The sequence below is a fragment of the Phaenicophaeus curvirostris genome, chromosome 4 (genome assembly GCF_032191515.1).
Source record: "Phaenicophaeus curvirostris isolate KB17595 chromosome 4, BPBGC_Pcur_1.0, whole genome shotgun sequence".
Lineage (NCBI taxonomy): Eukaryota > Metazoa > Chordata > Aves > Cuculiformes > Cuculidae > Phaenicophaeus > Phaenicophaeus curvirostris.
In genome coordinates, this window is record NC_091395.1 from 22,583,547 (window position 1) to 22,599,380 (window position 15,834).

Consider the following 15,834-nt stretch of genomic DNA (forward strand, 5'->3'; position numbering starts at 1 on the left):
TTTATGGTCAGTAATCAATACAGGTTTAAATGAGAATTGTGGACTCAATTGTAACGGCATTTTCTTCTGGAAATAACTACCTCAGCCTTTCTGCATGGGTTAGTGGGAAAGTACAGATGGATTTAAAACTGAATAGAACAATCAACCCGATCTCCACTCTAACAGAAGATAGGCATTACTTATTTTAATTTAAACAACTCAATTAAAGAATCAAAGATGATAGTCTGGCATGGCCTTCACTGATGGTCCAAATGAGGATCACAGGGAGAATCACAATACCAGAAGCCATAAATCAATGAGAGATAGAAATACCATATTTAAATAAACCACTATTTACAAACATTATTTATGAGGTTTGGCCTAAACGATTTCTAATACTGGAGGAACAACGTAAGAAGTCAAGATTTGTGATCCAACAAATAGACATTCTGAGAAAAACAATGTAAATTCTGTAAGAGTCCCCATCCTCTGATATTACTGACCTGATGTTATCAGTCCACCCTGTAGCACAGACAGGCCCCTAACCATACACTGATGTGACAAAATCATCAGGCTTTTACATAAATGAAAGTTTGAATGTAAAACATAGGTGACGTATAGTTCCAGTTATCACTAGGGATCAGTATACAAAATAACACCATATTATATTGGTTTCCCTAATTCAGCTGTCATTGAAACACAATCAGATTTATATGGTGATGTTTTGAAAGGAGGAGGTTAAAATCTGTTGCTAAAACCTCAGGTTAGCCTGATAGGTACATGTATTAACAGCCAATAAAAGATTGGCACAACATTATTAATTGTCTTCAAAATTTTGGTGCTTTTTTCACAATTACATTGCTGTAATTTGTTTGTAGTTAATATTTTTATAGCTTTTTTTTTAAGAAGTTCATGAACCTAACTTCTTTGGAGATCTTAGAAGATGTCATTACCAAAACACTGATTACATCCCCAGCTTCAAGGCCAAGGCCAATGGCATCTTGGCTTGTATCAGAAACAGCGTGGCCAGCAAGTCCAAGGAGGTAATTCTCCCTCTGTACTTGGCACTGGTGAGACTGCTCCTTGATTCCTGTATTCATTTCTGGGCCCCTCACCACAAGAAGGATGTTGAGGCTCTGGAGCGAGTCCAGAGAAGAGCAACAAAGCTGGTGAAGGGGCTGGAGAACAGGCCTTATGAGGAGAGGCTGAGAGAGCTGGGGTTGTTTAGCCTGGAGAAGAGGAGGTTGAGGGGAGACCTCATTGCTCTCTACAACTACCTGAAAGGAGGTTGTGGAGAGGAGGGTGCTGGCCTCTTCTCCCCAGTGACAGGGGACAGGACAAGAGGGAATGGCCTCAAGCACCTCCAGGGGAGGTTTAGGCTGGACATTAGGAAAAAAATTTTCACAGAAAGGGTCATTGGGCACTGGAACAGGCTGCCCAGGGAGGTGGTTGAGTCACCTTCCCTGGAGGCGTCTAAGGCACGGGTAGACGAGGTGCTGAGGGGCATGGTTTAGTATTTGATAGGAATGGTTGGACTCAATGATCCGATGGGTCTTTTCCAACCTGGTGCTTCTATGCTTCTATGCTTCTATGATTCTATGATTCTATGATTCTATGATTCTATGATTCACTAGTTCATATTGCATAAATTGGATCCGAAGTCCAGATAGCCCAAGTTAAAGAATGCCAAACTGCATTATTTTTTTTTGTGCTTGTTTTATAACCACAGCTAAAAACTGATAATGTATCCACTCTCATTTAGATCTGGGTCTTTATTTAGCTCATCAGTAGAAACTACAAATAGTATGCTGGACTACTTTCATTTTTCTAAGAAGTGGATACATGTTCACTTTGCACTAAGGTTTATAAATAGTATGGCATACTCTCTGGCAGCTTACATCCTCACTTACCTCATTACTGATTTACGTTCTGAAATTCCTATGGAAATGGTAAATGTTTTTCTCAAACTTCTTCTGGCTCTATTTTAGCTCACGATGTTCCTTTGCTGACGACACAAATAATTCCCCTGTTTTTCTATAAGACACTTTAAAACGACCACAACCAGTACTTCACTGCAGTAAACTGAACTGTGAAAACTGGTAACTAAACTATTAGAGACCAACTCTCCCATCATGACATTTAAGAACACCTTGAACTATATGGATAGAGTTTTAAAACATCCTGACATAATATCAGCAGTTAACAACCAAATGCTTTCAGGCTCTCTTTTCCACCAATGCACATAGTCCTGTAGAAGAAACATAACCATGACAATGAATTAATAAAATGAAAAATATAAGTACTAATAATCACCTAGTTTTGGAAGAGAATAGCTCAAACCAAAGTACTCTTCAAAGAAGTCGAATACGAGTTTTGTTACATTTGCTGCATATTCTGCCGTGTGTAATTGCTGTGGCTGGGCATAAACTCTCAGCTGTAAAATACAGAGAGACAGAGCAGTTAGAAGTAATTAGAAGGTGGCATGGATTTGTGGATGCCCAGTTTTCCTAAGTGATCTCTAATGAGATCTTCCCTTTTCAAGGGACAGTCTTCCTTTCTCTAGACTTTTTCTCTTTCCAGCAAGGTCTGGGATTCCCGAGAGCTGGCCTTAGCAGCAAAGAAGGCATTCAGTAACTCCACTCTCTCTCTAGCCTCTGTCATGAGGGCATCCACTTCATTCAGCTGCAGGCCCACATTTTCCTTAGTCTTCCTTTTACTAATGACGTACTTGAAGAAGCCTTTCTTGTTGTCCTTGGTGTCCCTTGCCAAATTTAATTCAAAGTGGGCCTTAGCCTTCCTCGTTGCATCCCTACGTACTCTGACAGTGTTCCTATATGCCTCCCACGTGGTCAGTCCCTTTTTCTACATTCTACGAGTTTCCTTTTTCTGCTTGTTCTTCTCCAGAAGCTCATCCATGCAGGTCTCCTGCCTCCTTCGTTGATATCTTACTCCTATGCATGCACCAATTTTTAGCTTGAGGGAAGAGGTGCTTGAATAGTGCCCAGCTCTTGGACCTCCCTACCTTCTAGAGCCCTAACCCATGGGATTTCTCCAAGCAGATCTTTGAAGACCCTAAAGTGAGCTCTCATGAAGTCCAGGGCTGTAATCCTGCTTACTGTCCTGCTCAATCCGTGCAGGATCCTAAACTCCACTATTTTGTGGTCAATGCAGCCAAGGTTGCCCCCCGACTTTCACATCACCAATCAGACCTACATAAGAAAGATCAGGTTAGCATAATCCATGCACTCTTTCCACAGTGTGCCCAAACTGTAAAACTGTCAAGACCCATCCCCAGAAGCTCACAGTGGCCAAGCTTGGAGCAGGGTCTGGATGCATACCAGTTCTTCCTTCTGTAATGCCAGGTTTCCTCAAGAAAGAAGCCTGGGCAAGCGTAACCAAAGGGAACTCACTTGTTTTGAGTAGTTCATTGATCTGGACTGATCTCATTAGACCAATCTTCAGGAGCACGTTTGTCCTAAAATGTGTCTGAAGCCTATTACACCTTATTTTCTTCAATTTCTTCCTACCTTTCTGGGTTGCTATAATCATAAATTCCTCTTGTCCTTGTATGTATGAAAATCTCAAACGCTTTGAAGACAATGCCTTTACCAGATTCGTAACTCCTCCTGGACATGCTGACCCTTGCAGGTTGAGTGACTGTTTGCCCAGGACTTCAGACCATACAGCCACCTAGTCACAGCTGTGGTGCCTGCTGGGCTGCTGTGCCTCTGGAAATCCCAGACAAAAAACCCAGCTCTATCTCTTCCCAGGAGGCAGGTCCAGGAAAACTGGCATGCTTAGTAGTATTGTGTGCGATGACTGATCCTCTTGCATATCTGAACATGCTTTTTTCCCCGGAATGCAAAATATGATGTGTTGAGAGTTGACCTTTCCAACCCAAGGCTCAGTGCCAAGGACTGTTTTGTTTATCACTGTGAAGCAATAGTAAACCTCAAGCCCTGGAGAACTAGAGACCCTAATAACCACGATGAGGAGGCCTAAAGCTTGAATAAGGTTCTTGGGATGTTATCTCTACATTGTGAAGACAAAGTTTGACTTCAGAATTTGTGGAGTTGTTCAGGGGTCTTTCCTTCAGTCTCTTAGTTCTGAGGCTTACACAGTTCTCTGTCCCAGGGCAGAGCATAGAGCTGCAATGTCCACTGCCAGGAGCTGCAGGCTTTCTTCACCATCCCCTAAAATCTCCGGTGTGGAAAGTCAGAAATTTTAATATGGAATGAAATTTCTGTCTTTGAGAAAATGGATCCATCTCATTTTGCAGGCTCTACATCACTTATGAATGGGCCGCATTCTTCTGGCTGCATTGGTGTTACTTGTTTACTCCTCAGTCCTGCTTTCAGCCAGGAATTCAGGATCCCAACTGAGCAAAGGAGCTGGCCCACCCTAGGAACCCTCTTGGAACCTGACAACACATTGATTTCAATACCATGAAATTACACTTCCTTTAATGAGAGGGGAGGATGGGAAATTGGCCAAAAATAAAGCTGGAATGAAAAAATAAAACCAAAAAAGCTTATGAAATTCAATCGGGAATCCATTCCAGCCAGAGGATTTCCCTCAGGGTCAGTTTGCAATTACAGTCTGCAATTTCCACTTCAGTAAGCTCTTTACCCAATTTAGCAGTCTTCGTTCCCCTAGCTGATCCATATTAATGGTTTCCAAAACCCTCAGCGTGTACTAGAACTGACTTTGGGTTTCATTTGTATAATCTTCTTTGTGATTCTCCAAACCAGACATTTGGTACCTGACAGGTAATCAGCTCAGGAGCATAATTTCTAACTTTAGGCATCATTTCCCACCATCGATTCCATTAATGGCTTTGTTAGGGCAGTAGTTTTCAGAGTGAATGGGAGTTTTTAAATATTTACCATGTGATGTGAGTTGAACATTGTTTTTGTTGTTCATGAAAGCAATATATGGATCACAGGGACATATTTTATTGGATGAGGGATTTGTTGCTAGCAATTTATACAGCAAATTGTGGAATGTTTTTCTCAGCAGCTGAGAAGATAAATACCTTATTGCTCGTCTGGGCTTCAAAGTTTTTGGAAAAGGATTGTTTGGTTAGGAGAAGGAGTTTCTAAACATCTGATTAAAAGCTATAAGGCAGTCTGGTTTCCCAGGGAAAAGGCAATTTTTAGTGTTGGAGTTTGTGTTGTTCACTTAATTAAAAACAATCTTGCTCATATGGTTTATACTGGTAAAACTCTGTCCATACTAAGACAGAAGGAATGGTTACGATTTTAACCTCACTTAAAACCAAAGTTTTCTAGTGTAGACAGTTCCTCAAACAATTGTTTAGCGAACAGTATTAAAAAATACGTAATAATCAAGGCCTGATTTGGAAGATGTTTCTTCAGGCAACCTCTGTACTGACACGAATACCTCTGCTTCTACTCACACACCCACACCCACACACCCACACCCACTCACACACACACTCACACACACACACACACACACTCACACACACACTCACACTCACACACACACACACTCACACACACACTCACACTCACACACACACACACACACACACTCACACACACAATAATTACCATGTTTCAGTGAACACTCCTTTCTATTTAGAAAAAATTCAACCAGTCAGGTACATTGTGGACTTTGCTATTTTGCTTGAGGAGAAAAACCAAATATTGTCCTCAAAGTCATATTCTGGAGCATGACATGTATGAGCAGAGAACATTAACTTTTGCATCTAGATAATAAAGATTTTTATGTCCATCTTCAGCACTATTTTGTTTCTTACCTCACTACGTTCTACAAAAGCTGCACAAGTTCTGACTCTCAAAATAACTAAACTCTAGAACATATCTGTTGGGGCCAAATAACCAAAGTCCCACCCCTGATAGTGAATGGAGCAGCCATACTGAAGAGCATCTGGTTGACAAAATCATGAGGCTGAGTGGCCAAAAACGTACTCCTGTTTTGCAAATTACTGAGCCAGTGAGCAGGGAGCAAGACCATACAACCTTGGGGTCATACTCAGTCTCAGATAAAAAAAGATGTGAACCAATAAGTAATTACCAGTGGTTTGAGCACACCAGTCTAGGTTTTGGCCAAATGAGGAATTCATGTCGAGGGGCAAATTGTATTTCACATTTCAGGCTGTGAGTGTCTTGTGATCTCCTTATGCCTGATCAGCTGCACCTTAAGGAGATTCAAATCTAAGCAAGAACTGGATTGAACTGCCTGTTGCATCTAAATAAAGGGGCAGTTTTAATTTTATGTATTCAGGTTCAAACATACTCACTTCATTAAGGCACCTACCAAATACCCAGCTGTTTAGGCAGGCATGATCACTTGTATACTTATTTGCAAGGAATTTAAACTAGGCATTTGCCTTTAGCCACTGTTGTAAACAAAGAATCTTAGAGTGTATATCTAATGGCACTTAGAATTGTATTCCTATGTCTCCATGACTGTAAATAGGAAGACATCATGTGCATAGATTCACACCTTTTAAGGTGTGAAGTATTTGTATCCATAGCCTGTGAATCTCTTGTACCCCTTAAATTGTACATTCCTACAGTGTCTAGGCTTGAAATCAGGGATGAGGATGGAGGAAGAGTGTTTCTTCCTGACCTATGTGCCTATATGGGAGGTACTGACCAGGATGCCACAAAGATGGAAGGCAGGGAAGAGCTGCAAAACAGTGTATGTAGTCAAAGGTCAGTGGGACCTCTGAGAATACCCAATCTAATCTGCTGCATAAAATGGGCTATAGGAAAGAGAAAAATATGTTCCATTTTGTATTATAAAAAGAGATGATTCATTTTATGAAAATACAAATCACAGTATATTTGTCATCTGATCCATGTTCAGGCTGCAAGAGGACTTACAGGTTTTCCACTAGCGGATATTTTCTCCACCCACTGAAACTGGTGCACCGCAAAGCATACCAGGTAAGTGCTCATGGGAACTGACTTCTCAAAAGTTGTCCGCGTCCAGCCATTGCCCAGCTGTACAGTTTGCTGCAGAAATGGAACAATAATTACTTTGCTTTTTGGAATTGCAAACATACACAGAAGAGGGTTGAAACTACATAGAAATGATAAATCACCTCTCCAGGATGACCTCGTCTGGCATCCCATTGCTAATGGCATAAGAACAGACAGAATTTTTTTTTCTGCAATAATGCAAGATACTAAATGGGACTTTGTTTTTCTCTGCTAAATAAGCTTACCTGGTTCTAATTTTGCATTGAGGATTTGAAATCACGCACATGCACAGGAATTTTGCCAACAGGAGTTTTCCAGTGCTTGCTAGTGTGTTTTGTTCTTGAAATAATTGCATAAAATAACATCACTTTGGACAGATCAGAGAAGAGAATAGATTCTCTCCTCTCTTAAATACATACACCATGTGGGAGTCAGGGACCACAGACTGCAGAGATGCTGCTCAGGATAAAGACCAGTCTAATGAATCTGTCCTGAATTGATTCAGATATAAATTAGCACTGCTAATCAGCGGGTTGTTTAAATGTACAAAAGGTTTAGTGTTGATCATAGTTTTTATTTTGTAAATCAATTTAAAAAATTCCTGATTTTCCCAAAGGTCCTTAACTCTCAGCTGAACCAAACCTGCAAAGTGTTGTATGTGATTCATCCTCTAAATGTTTATTTCTGCTATTTGTTATCTGCTGTTGCCTGTCTGATATTTATTTGTTTCCAACTAGATGACTACCTTAAAAAGGACAAAAGAAAACAGCATATAAAAAACACTAACCTTCTACTAGAGATGCAACATTTCATTATATTTGTTTGATATAAATACAATGTTAATCAAGCACAAAGAGTAAATGTTACAGGTAATATGATTCCATGCTTAAAAATACCTTTTCACAGATATATTCACAACTGCCTTTTCAGAGATATTTGCAATCTGCTTTTACATAATTTGACTCTATTTTCACTCTATTTTGCTATCTTTTGTTACTTCAACAAACTCAGAACTTCAGTGAAAAAAAAAGGTAAAAAATAATCACTGAAGTGAAAAATGCAGACGAAGAATACATGTTTCTGATTTTGTTGAACTGATTTGGCCTGTTGATGATAAAGCTACACACTACCAAAACTGCTACAGGATGTGTAACACACAATGTGCCTTGCATTTACAAACTACTACTTTTCAATCTGTTGAAGTTATTTCCCAAAGACCTTTCACTGCTAAGATCAGGGCTATTGACTTTGTGACTGTAACAGATGAAAATGTTCAAGCTCAAGTATGAGTCCAGCATAATCTACATTTCCCTGCTTGTACCTGGATTTTAGCAAATTAATTAACAAGCAGTAGTTAGCCCTTTGAAAGCTTAGTTTTGTTTGCTCACATTAGAGGTAATGTCCATGTATGAATGTGCAAAATAAGTTTTATAACCCAGTAAATCGTCATTACATCCCCTTACCTTCCTTGCCTGTACCTTCACTTATCCGAGATTTGTGAGGAAAGGCACAGCAAACATTCTCCTTTCATGTTCATCAAAGTGCGGGGTGCTCTTTCAGGTATCATAGAAATATTTTTAATAACAATAGGTCAGAGCTTTAGATTTGCAAACAGTCTGGGAGCCACCTGTACGTCTGTATCACATTGGTAACTGTTGTCTTAGTGTCATTTCTAGGGGATAGTTGAGGTTTAGGGGGACTCTTAAAATAAAAGAGTACACAGTAAAGCAGGCCTTTATTTTCTGAGTGGGGGAATGATTGGGAAGTTGCAAATGTCAATAGCCTGGAGGCTGGAAACTGTTTTATTTTTTAACTTGGCATTTCAGAACATATTACTTAGAAATTATACATCAGAGTACATACTCAGTTAAACTATTCATTAGAAACTCTCTAGGCTGGAAGCCATTCAATCTTCTTCCAGAGCACCCAGATGTAGATAATTGATGCCATTGAATTTTGTACAAATCTTAGAATTTGATCCACTAGGTCCAGAAATAGATTATTTAGGAACTTGCAGTCATGGTGGACTGACAAATGTCCATGTTTCTGAACTGACAGATGGATTTCAGATCCTGTATTTATTAAAAATAATAATCTTAGACTTGCTAGCAACATCCTTTGCCATTAGATTGTGATCAGCAGACCCTTGCTTTGGAACATTGGGTAGTTTCAGTGATTATTTTAGACTTCCCATCAGGGAAGCAGCTGTCTTCTAGAGTATTTCTTCCCCAAGTCCACCTGGTTTGACTGAAGAACCTACCATTACCTATTAATGGTTAGTAGGGGATGCTCATCTAGTGTCTGAAGAGAGAGGGCCAGCCAGCTAAAGACAGAAGAGATGTTTCCTTTCTGCTTTAGATTTGTCTCTGTTTTGCCATATTGTGTGCTGACTGACCATGGGGAGTCCTAACCATCCAACCAGTCGTGTTTTCCGCAGTATTTATTAACCTTTAGCTTTACAGTGTCTGGGAGGTAGAGTCTGAATACGCAAGGACCTCGCGATTTATGCTACATTTCCAGTAGCTTTACAAAACCATTCCAATTAGGCAGTACAGTTGGGAAATACATACCTGTACCGGCATGTTTGAAAGTGCTTGGTATGTGTCTTGATGGATGATAGATATATTGTAAGTTGCCTTTTTGTTTGGCTCGTCAAAGCAAGGAAATGATTTCCGTGCATCTGTTGGCTCATGATCAGTAGCTGCAATGCTCCTTGAACAAACAACACATTGACAAGGCTTCATTATATACCTTTTAAATTTTATCTGCAATTTCGAAGCATAATTATTTAGCAATTTCACAAACTACAAATATTTCATAAAAGTAGGTGACATCAGAAATGCACAAGCTGACATCATGTAGGCATGTGTAACATGTATACATCAAAGTCTGTCATCAACATCCTGTAGATTTCAGAGCAAAAGCTAAAGCTAACTGCTTATCATCAAATACTTTCAGGAGCCAGGCAATAAGATACAAATGATCCCTCATGAATTGTAAAAATTTTGCTTACCTTCCTGCTTAGCTTTTCCATTGATTTTTTTGTGCCTAAAATAAATTGTGATGGTATAATCTGAAAGGAAATTAAGGTCCTGGTGTAGTGATGTTTACTTAGGTCACTTCACGTGTTGTTTAACCCCTAGAGCACGTTTTGGGACTGGAGCATTGAATATCCTGAGAAGACACATTGAGAGTGAACAAGGGACTCTAAAATCTCATCCTACTTGTGTGTTTCTTTTTCTGCAGTTACTACATACAGTTTTCTGCTGGTGCTGTTTTGCTCCCCTTACTCCATTAATCAAACTGCTGAAGGAAGCTTGGAAAGTCCAGGTAAACATTCTGGTACACAGCTGATGCTATGCTAGCCATGTTGTGGGGGTTAGAAAGTTATCTCAGTTATGCAAAAACAACTGAGGGAGCTAGAAAATAGAGGTCCCATAAAAAATAAGGTAGAGGTTGTGAACATTCATACCATGCGCCCACTTCTCACAGTAACATTGGGTTCCTCCATTAATGAACCATACAGTGGCAGAGCGTATTCTCCAGTGATTGATGGCAAAAGGGATCACAGATGCTTCTTCAATTAATCTGGAATGTGGAGCATTTTCTGACAGCACTTCTACAGCTGCTCCAACTATATTAAGGTAGTTTTTCTTTCCAAAGAGTAATTAAAAGTGTACATCATAAATTACAGTTATGCAGCAATCCTACAAGCTCACTTGACAACCAATTTTTCAATGTTTCTGTTGCCCTTGGCATTTGCCTGTGATGGTTAAATACTAAACTGGTCATTAGGAACTTGTAGCAGCAAGGGTCATTTACCAGCATGATGGAGGTAATATGTCTGGGTTCTTACTGTTCTTGTTCTTTGGAATAGTAACTCAAACATTCATGGGCAAAAGTATAATGGACGTTCACCTTAACATAAGTCCAGGCTCAATAGAGTTTCTTTTCCTTGGTAAATTGTTTGCTGTCACTTTCTACTTTTTTTTGTAGGATTTGGAAGCTATTTCACAATTAAGTTAACTTCAAGTCCTCAGAGCAATACTTCATGGCTATTGCTTAAAATATGGCTATATATTTTGACACATCTAGTTCCTACAAAGTGATAACATTGTGATATCTCTGTTGATTTATAAGGTGATAATCCATCTATCCTCATACGCTTGCGGAGGCAAATGAACATCAGCAGTGCAAAACCTTAGCACTACCTTTTCTATGGGGTAGATGATAAGAACTCCAGGCTACGACGTGCGTAGAAGTGGTACAACATGAAATGTTGCAATATCCTTTCAAACTTTACAACTTATTTCTCAGATAAGATTTTCTTCACAGCTTGGTGGCTTCTGCCCTTCTGCTTGCTGTTGTTCTCCAGACATCTAAATGTGAACCAGAGGTGATAGACTTAAAAATCATGGTAAGAAGTGAAGATACGGCTGAGACTGCATCCAGCTGTTCCCAAAATAAAAATGTTTCAACTAAGGCTATGATGAATTTCCCTTTCCTCCCTACCCTCAAAGCACAGAGAGTTAGTGCAAAGGCCTTTCCTCTTGAGCTATTAAACCATTTTTCTCCTAGTCTTCCCCTAAATGCAAATGCATTCTTCTTCTGAGAAGATTTTCTCCTTGAGGAAGAAATCCAGGAGTGCTACTGAAGAACATGTCGCCTTTCCCTAATTAATACAGTCCTAAATGCAAATCTCCCCGTTAGAGGTGCATCTAGCTGAGTATCTTTTTTTATAAGGCTCTTGTCCTCCTCTCATGGAGGTCACAGAGAATTCCTATAAAAGGGAAGCCATACCTTGTCACTGATAGTAATACAAAATCAAAAGCAGCTGCTGTGACATGTCTATATTATCTGTGATACTAAGGAGAAAAAAAAAAGGGGAGGGGTTTAGCACATTCCTTGAGAGGAGCTAGAAGAACCCTACAATAGGCAAGGACTCCTGCTGTGCTTCTTTCCCGAGCATCTGAAGATAACATAACTGTAATGTATCTACTCTCACTGTATCATGCAAAGTAGGGAAGGACTGCTATTCCCCTTTTATCAATAGGAAAATTAAACGCACAGACAGATGAACAGTTTTATCAAAAGCTTTCAGTGCTTACAGATGGATTCATGTACCATAGGAAGATCTAGGCAGGTATATATCTAAAATTTCCATTCTCAAAAGTTTCCGCTTCCTGCTCTCCACTGGAATGCACACATCGACTTAAATAGTTGTGTTGCCGAGGTATCCCAAGATCCGCTTCTGGGCATTTCCAAAAGCACCTTTGTTCTGATGGGGTCTATGTGATCTGTCTGAACAGGATGAGGTGTTTTTTTCCCTAAGCCTCCCATCAGACTTGCAGGCATGTTCAGCACATGCCTACTGGTTTTCCACAAAATGTGGTGGGAGATTTAAATCTAAGCAACAGCAGAGCCTGGATTTGTGCCCAGTTTGTAAACAAAAGACATTATAGCAATGCTTTGGCAAATCTTTGCCCTCACAGACAGACAGCTGGGGAGCAGCTCAGCCCTGGAAGCTGACTTTCTAGTGTTATGAATTCTTTGAAAAGGTCCCACTGCTTCTAACACTGCCCAGAAGGGATGAGAGAGTAGGTGAATTACACACAGGCTCTCATTCTCATCTCAGCCCCAATCTAACATCCACTATCAAGATACTTGCTTGACTTTTGCTATTATCTGATCCAATTTATTTACAACACGACATAGAAAGAATTATTTGGGTTGAAATTTTCCAAGGGTGATGTCTGTCTCAGGCAAAGGCAAAGTAAAAAAGCTGATTCCAGTCAGTATTGTTTTTGAGTAGAAAGGCAGGAGAAAATGCAGTTTTAATAAGTAATAAACCCTTTCCCTTGCCATCCTTTGCCACCCCATGACTTACTCATGCCACATAGCAGCAATTTGGCTGGTGGTGGCAGCACCACTTGGCTGTTTGTTGGTTTTATTTCAAAGCTGTGTTTATCACTATTATGCACATTGTGTCTTCCACCTCGAAGAAAAATTTGCCCAAACCTGGGCATTTCAGAAATTCACTCATTCTTACTAGAGCCTTTCTCAAGTCTAACAAACAAACTCACAAATTCAAGTTCCTTTCTGTATTGAGTGCTTTCAGACTGCTGGCTAGGATCATCCTTGCAATTATAAGCTTCCAGCATCCAAATCAAGAAGTAGGTGCCTTCTTGAAGTGAGCTCACATTTCATGCTTTCTCTAGTTTATTAAGTCCTCCTTCCTTCCTGATGTCAGATGCTTGGTCCTTGTCTTCTTACACTACTTGCATCTGAGGTATGGGAACTCACTTCTACTCTGTGACTCAGGAGACCTGCTGTCTGGTCCTGCTCTTCTGGTGTTGTGACAGACCTGGGACAATTGATTTCATATCTAGGTATCCTTCACCAATAAAAACAAAGTAACAGACTTCAACTTAGAAATATGCTAAGTGGTTATACTTTAAAACTGCTGTGGCAATATCAGATACTCAATGCATAAAACCAAAACATCTTCCAAGTCAGAGCAATACTGAGGTGGTAGGTGGAGGAAAACGATAGAGAAAGAGCTGTCTGGAGTTCAAGCTATTCTCTATGCGGCTTCTTCCCAGACCAGACAACTATGTTTAGGTATGAAAAATAAATGTCTGTTGTTTTTTTTTTTCTCTTGGATTCGCTACTTCTGCTGCTACTGCTACTCCTACTGCTACTCATTACTGCTACTCCTGGCACTGCTTGTCATCGACTGAATGCAGCTGATGGAACTCTTACTCATAACACCACTGTCCCATGAGGGCAAACAAGCACCTTGAAAAACATACCAGTGTTTGCCCCTGTGTTCCTGGTACAGGGCCTTGGAAAAATCTACTCAAGTTTATCTTCTAGCCGTAAAGGTTGGACGAGTCACTCTAGAAACAAATACTGGAAAATGGATGAGTATCCTCTCCATATAAAAATGCCTTTGAGCGGCAAGCAATGGCTTTTTCAAGCTTCCACCTTGACATAGTGCAAACCTGGGAAGAAGAATGGGTTAACTGAACTGGTAGAGCCTTTGTAATCTTTTGATAGCTATTAAGAAGGAAGAACTGAGGCACAAAGAAACCAAGTCAAAGTTAACCTTAATCCTTTGAACTTTCGTATCCACAATTTAAACCAGCTGCAGGAGGGACAGAGCAGTTCCTCTGGTTTGGATATTCCTCAGGCTTACAATGTCAAGGAAACATGATGTCAAGAAAACTATCACAGGAGCATTTTACAACAAAACTGTCACTTTTGGGAGTGACAGGAGAGAGTAATGGGAGTGGTATGATATTTATTGTACTAAAAAATAAAAACAGGTCTTGACCCCGCCAGCTCTCTGAAGGAGTCATTCACAAAGCTCAAGGATAACTTGGGACCAATAGAGTTTGAAAAAGTTTTTCATAATAAGGATAACAAACATTTTATCTCTCTAGCCTGTATTCACTTGTCAATAACCAAAGGGATTTGAATACAGCATCTTCCTTAGGGGAATGAGAAAATTAAAGAACAGCCCAGAAATGTCAGCAAGTTGGTGAGAGAAAAGATTGAGAAGCTGAAACAGAAATAGAATAAGACCGAGCATGTAGAAATAGATAAGAAATTTTAATAAATAAAAGATAAAATTCTTTACTTGATCTGTCCATTCTCTGTGTAGGTGGTCCTATAAAACCCAACCAGGGAACCATTCAGCCATCCTTGAAACTTCAGGGTGAGTATGTAGGGATCATTTTCGTCAGTGACAGAGAGCTCAGCTTCTGCCTTCATCACTATGTACTCTTGTAGGTTGTACTCAAAGCATTCATTCAAAACAATCTGCTGTCCTGAGGATTTCCGGAGTGTCGGCATTTCTGTAATCTTGGTCTCTCGCAGGTGGAGCCACAGGTAGCTGGTAGATTGTTCCAAAACAATAGAGATACTGACTGTCCCAGTGTAAATGTCTGTCTCCATTTCAGGCTTCATTTCCAGATCATAGTGGACAGGCTTGACATAAGTTGGTAGCCTGAAATGTCTCCAGTCTCCAGTCTCATCATTTTTAGGAGGACAGGGACCCAGTTCCACTTGGGCAGGAGGACTTGTTGGCTGATCTGTTTCCTCTGAAGGTTGCTGAGATTGAGGTCTGGTCAATCCCACACCAAGCCCCACGGCAAGACCTACAACGACCACGACACCACAGATGATAACCACATGCTTTGTCTTCATGCAGTACCTCTTGGACTTCTTATCCTCAAAATCCATGCCATCCATCTCTGTTCCCAGGTCTGTTCTCAGAGCAAAACATTAACTGTAAAAACGCTTATTAGTTACTTCAGCACTCGCATTCAGTAAACTCAGCAAACTTGTATTTTACTTCTGTAGCTATAGCTGTTTGTTGCCTGTCTCCCCCACCTCGCTTTCCACGAGACACTCAATTAATTAAAGACAACACACATTTGGTGGAAATGTGAGTGATCAAAAGGAGTGCAGCTGGGCTGGGAGACAGAGGGAACTAACACAGAAGAACATTGTTCTTGCTGTGCTCCCCTTATAAGCAGTGCAGCCCCACCCCCAGCCCCTTCTGCTCTGGCCTGAGTTAAATATAAAACAGTGCTATGTTAATCAGCAGTTAGGAGATGATCAGATGCCAAAGCTCTGTCAGCAGCTTTCAGAATGAGTTTGTAGATAGAGGTATAACTGCTGCAAACTCTCAACCTTTGCCACTAGTTCTTTTTTTACTTTCTCCGGCAGTGTCTTCTTTGTGTTTTTGCGGTTTGGGGATTTTTTACTTTTTCCTCTTGCTAGCAAAGATTTCCTTGAGCTTCCACCCTATAGTTTGTGAAATGACATCTCCAAAGTCTCAAAAATCCAGCAAAACTCACATACATCTTTC

General features: G+C 40.3%; 1 protein-coding gene across 1 annotated transcript in view; it reads right to left on the bottom strand.

Moving 5' to 3' along the window:
* Positions 1-15,473, bottom strand: part of ENPEP (glutamyl aminopeptidase) — a 36,708-nt gene extending 21,235 nt beyond the window's left edge. Inside the window, exons 1-4 of the mRNA XM_069855502.1 lie at positions 14,599-15,473; positions 9,527-9,668; positions 6,858-6,989; positions 2,293-2,413 (exon numbers count right to left, since the gene is read on the bottom strand). Coding sequence (XP_069711603.1) covers positions 2,293-2,413; positions 6,858-6,989; positions 9,527-9,668; positions 14,599-15,212 — 1,009 coding nt within the window. The 5' untranslated portion in view covers positions 15,213-15,473. The remainder of the gene's footprint in view (positions 1-2,292; positions 2,414-6,857; positions 6,990-9,526; positions 9,669-14,598) is intronic.
* Between the last annotated feature and the right edge of the window lie 361 nt (positions 15,474-15,834).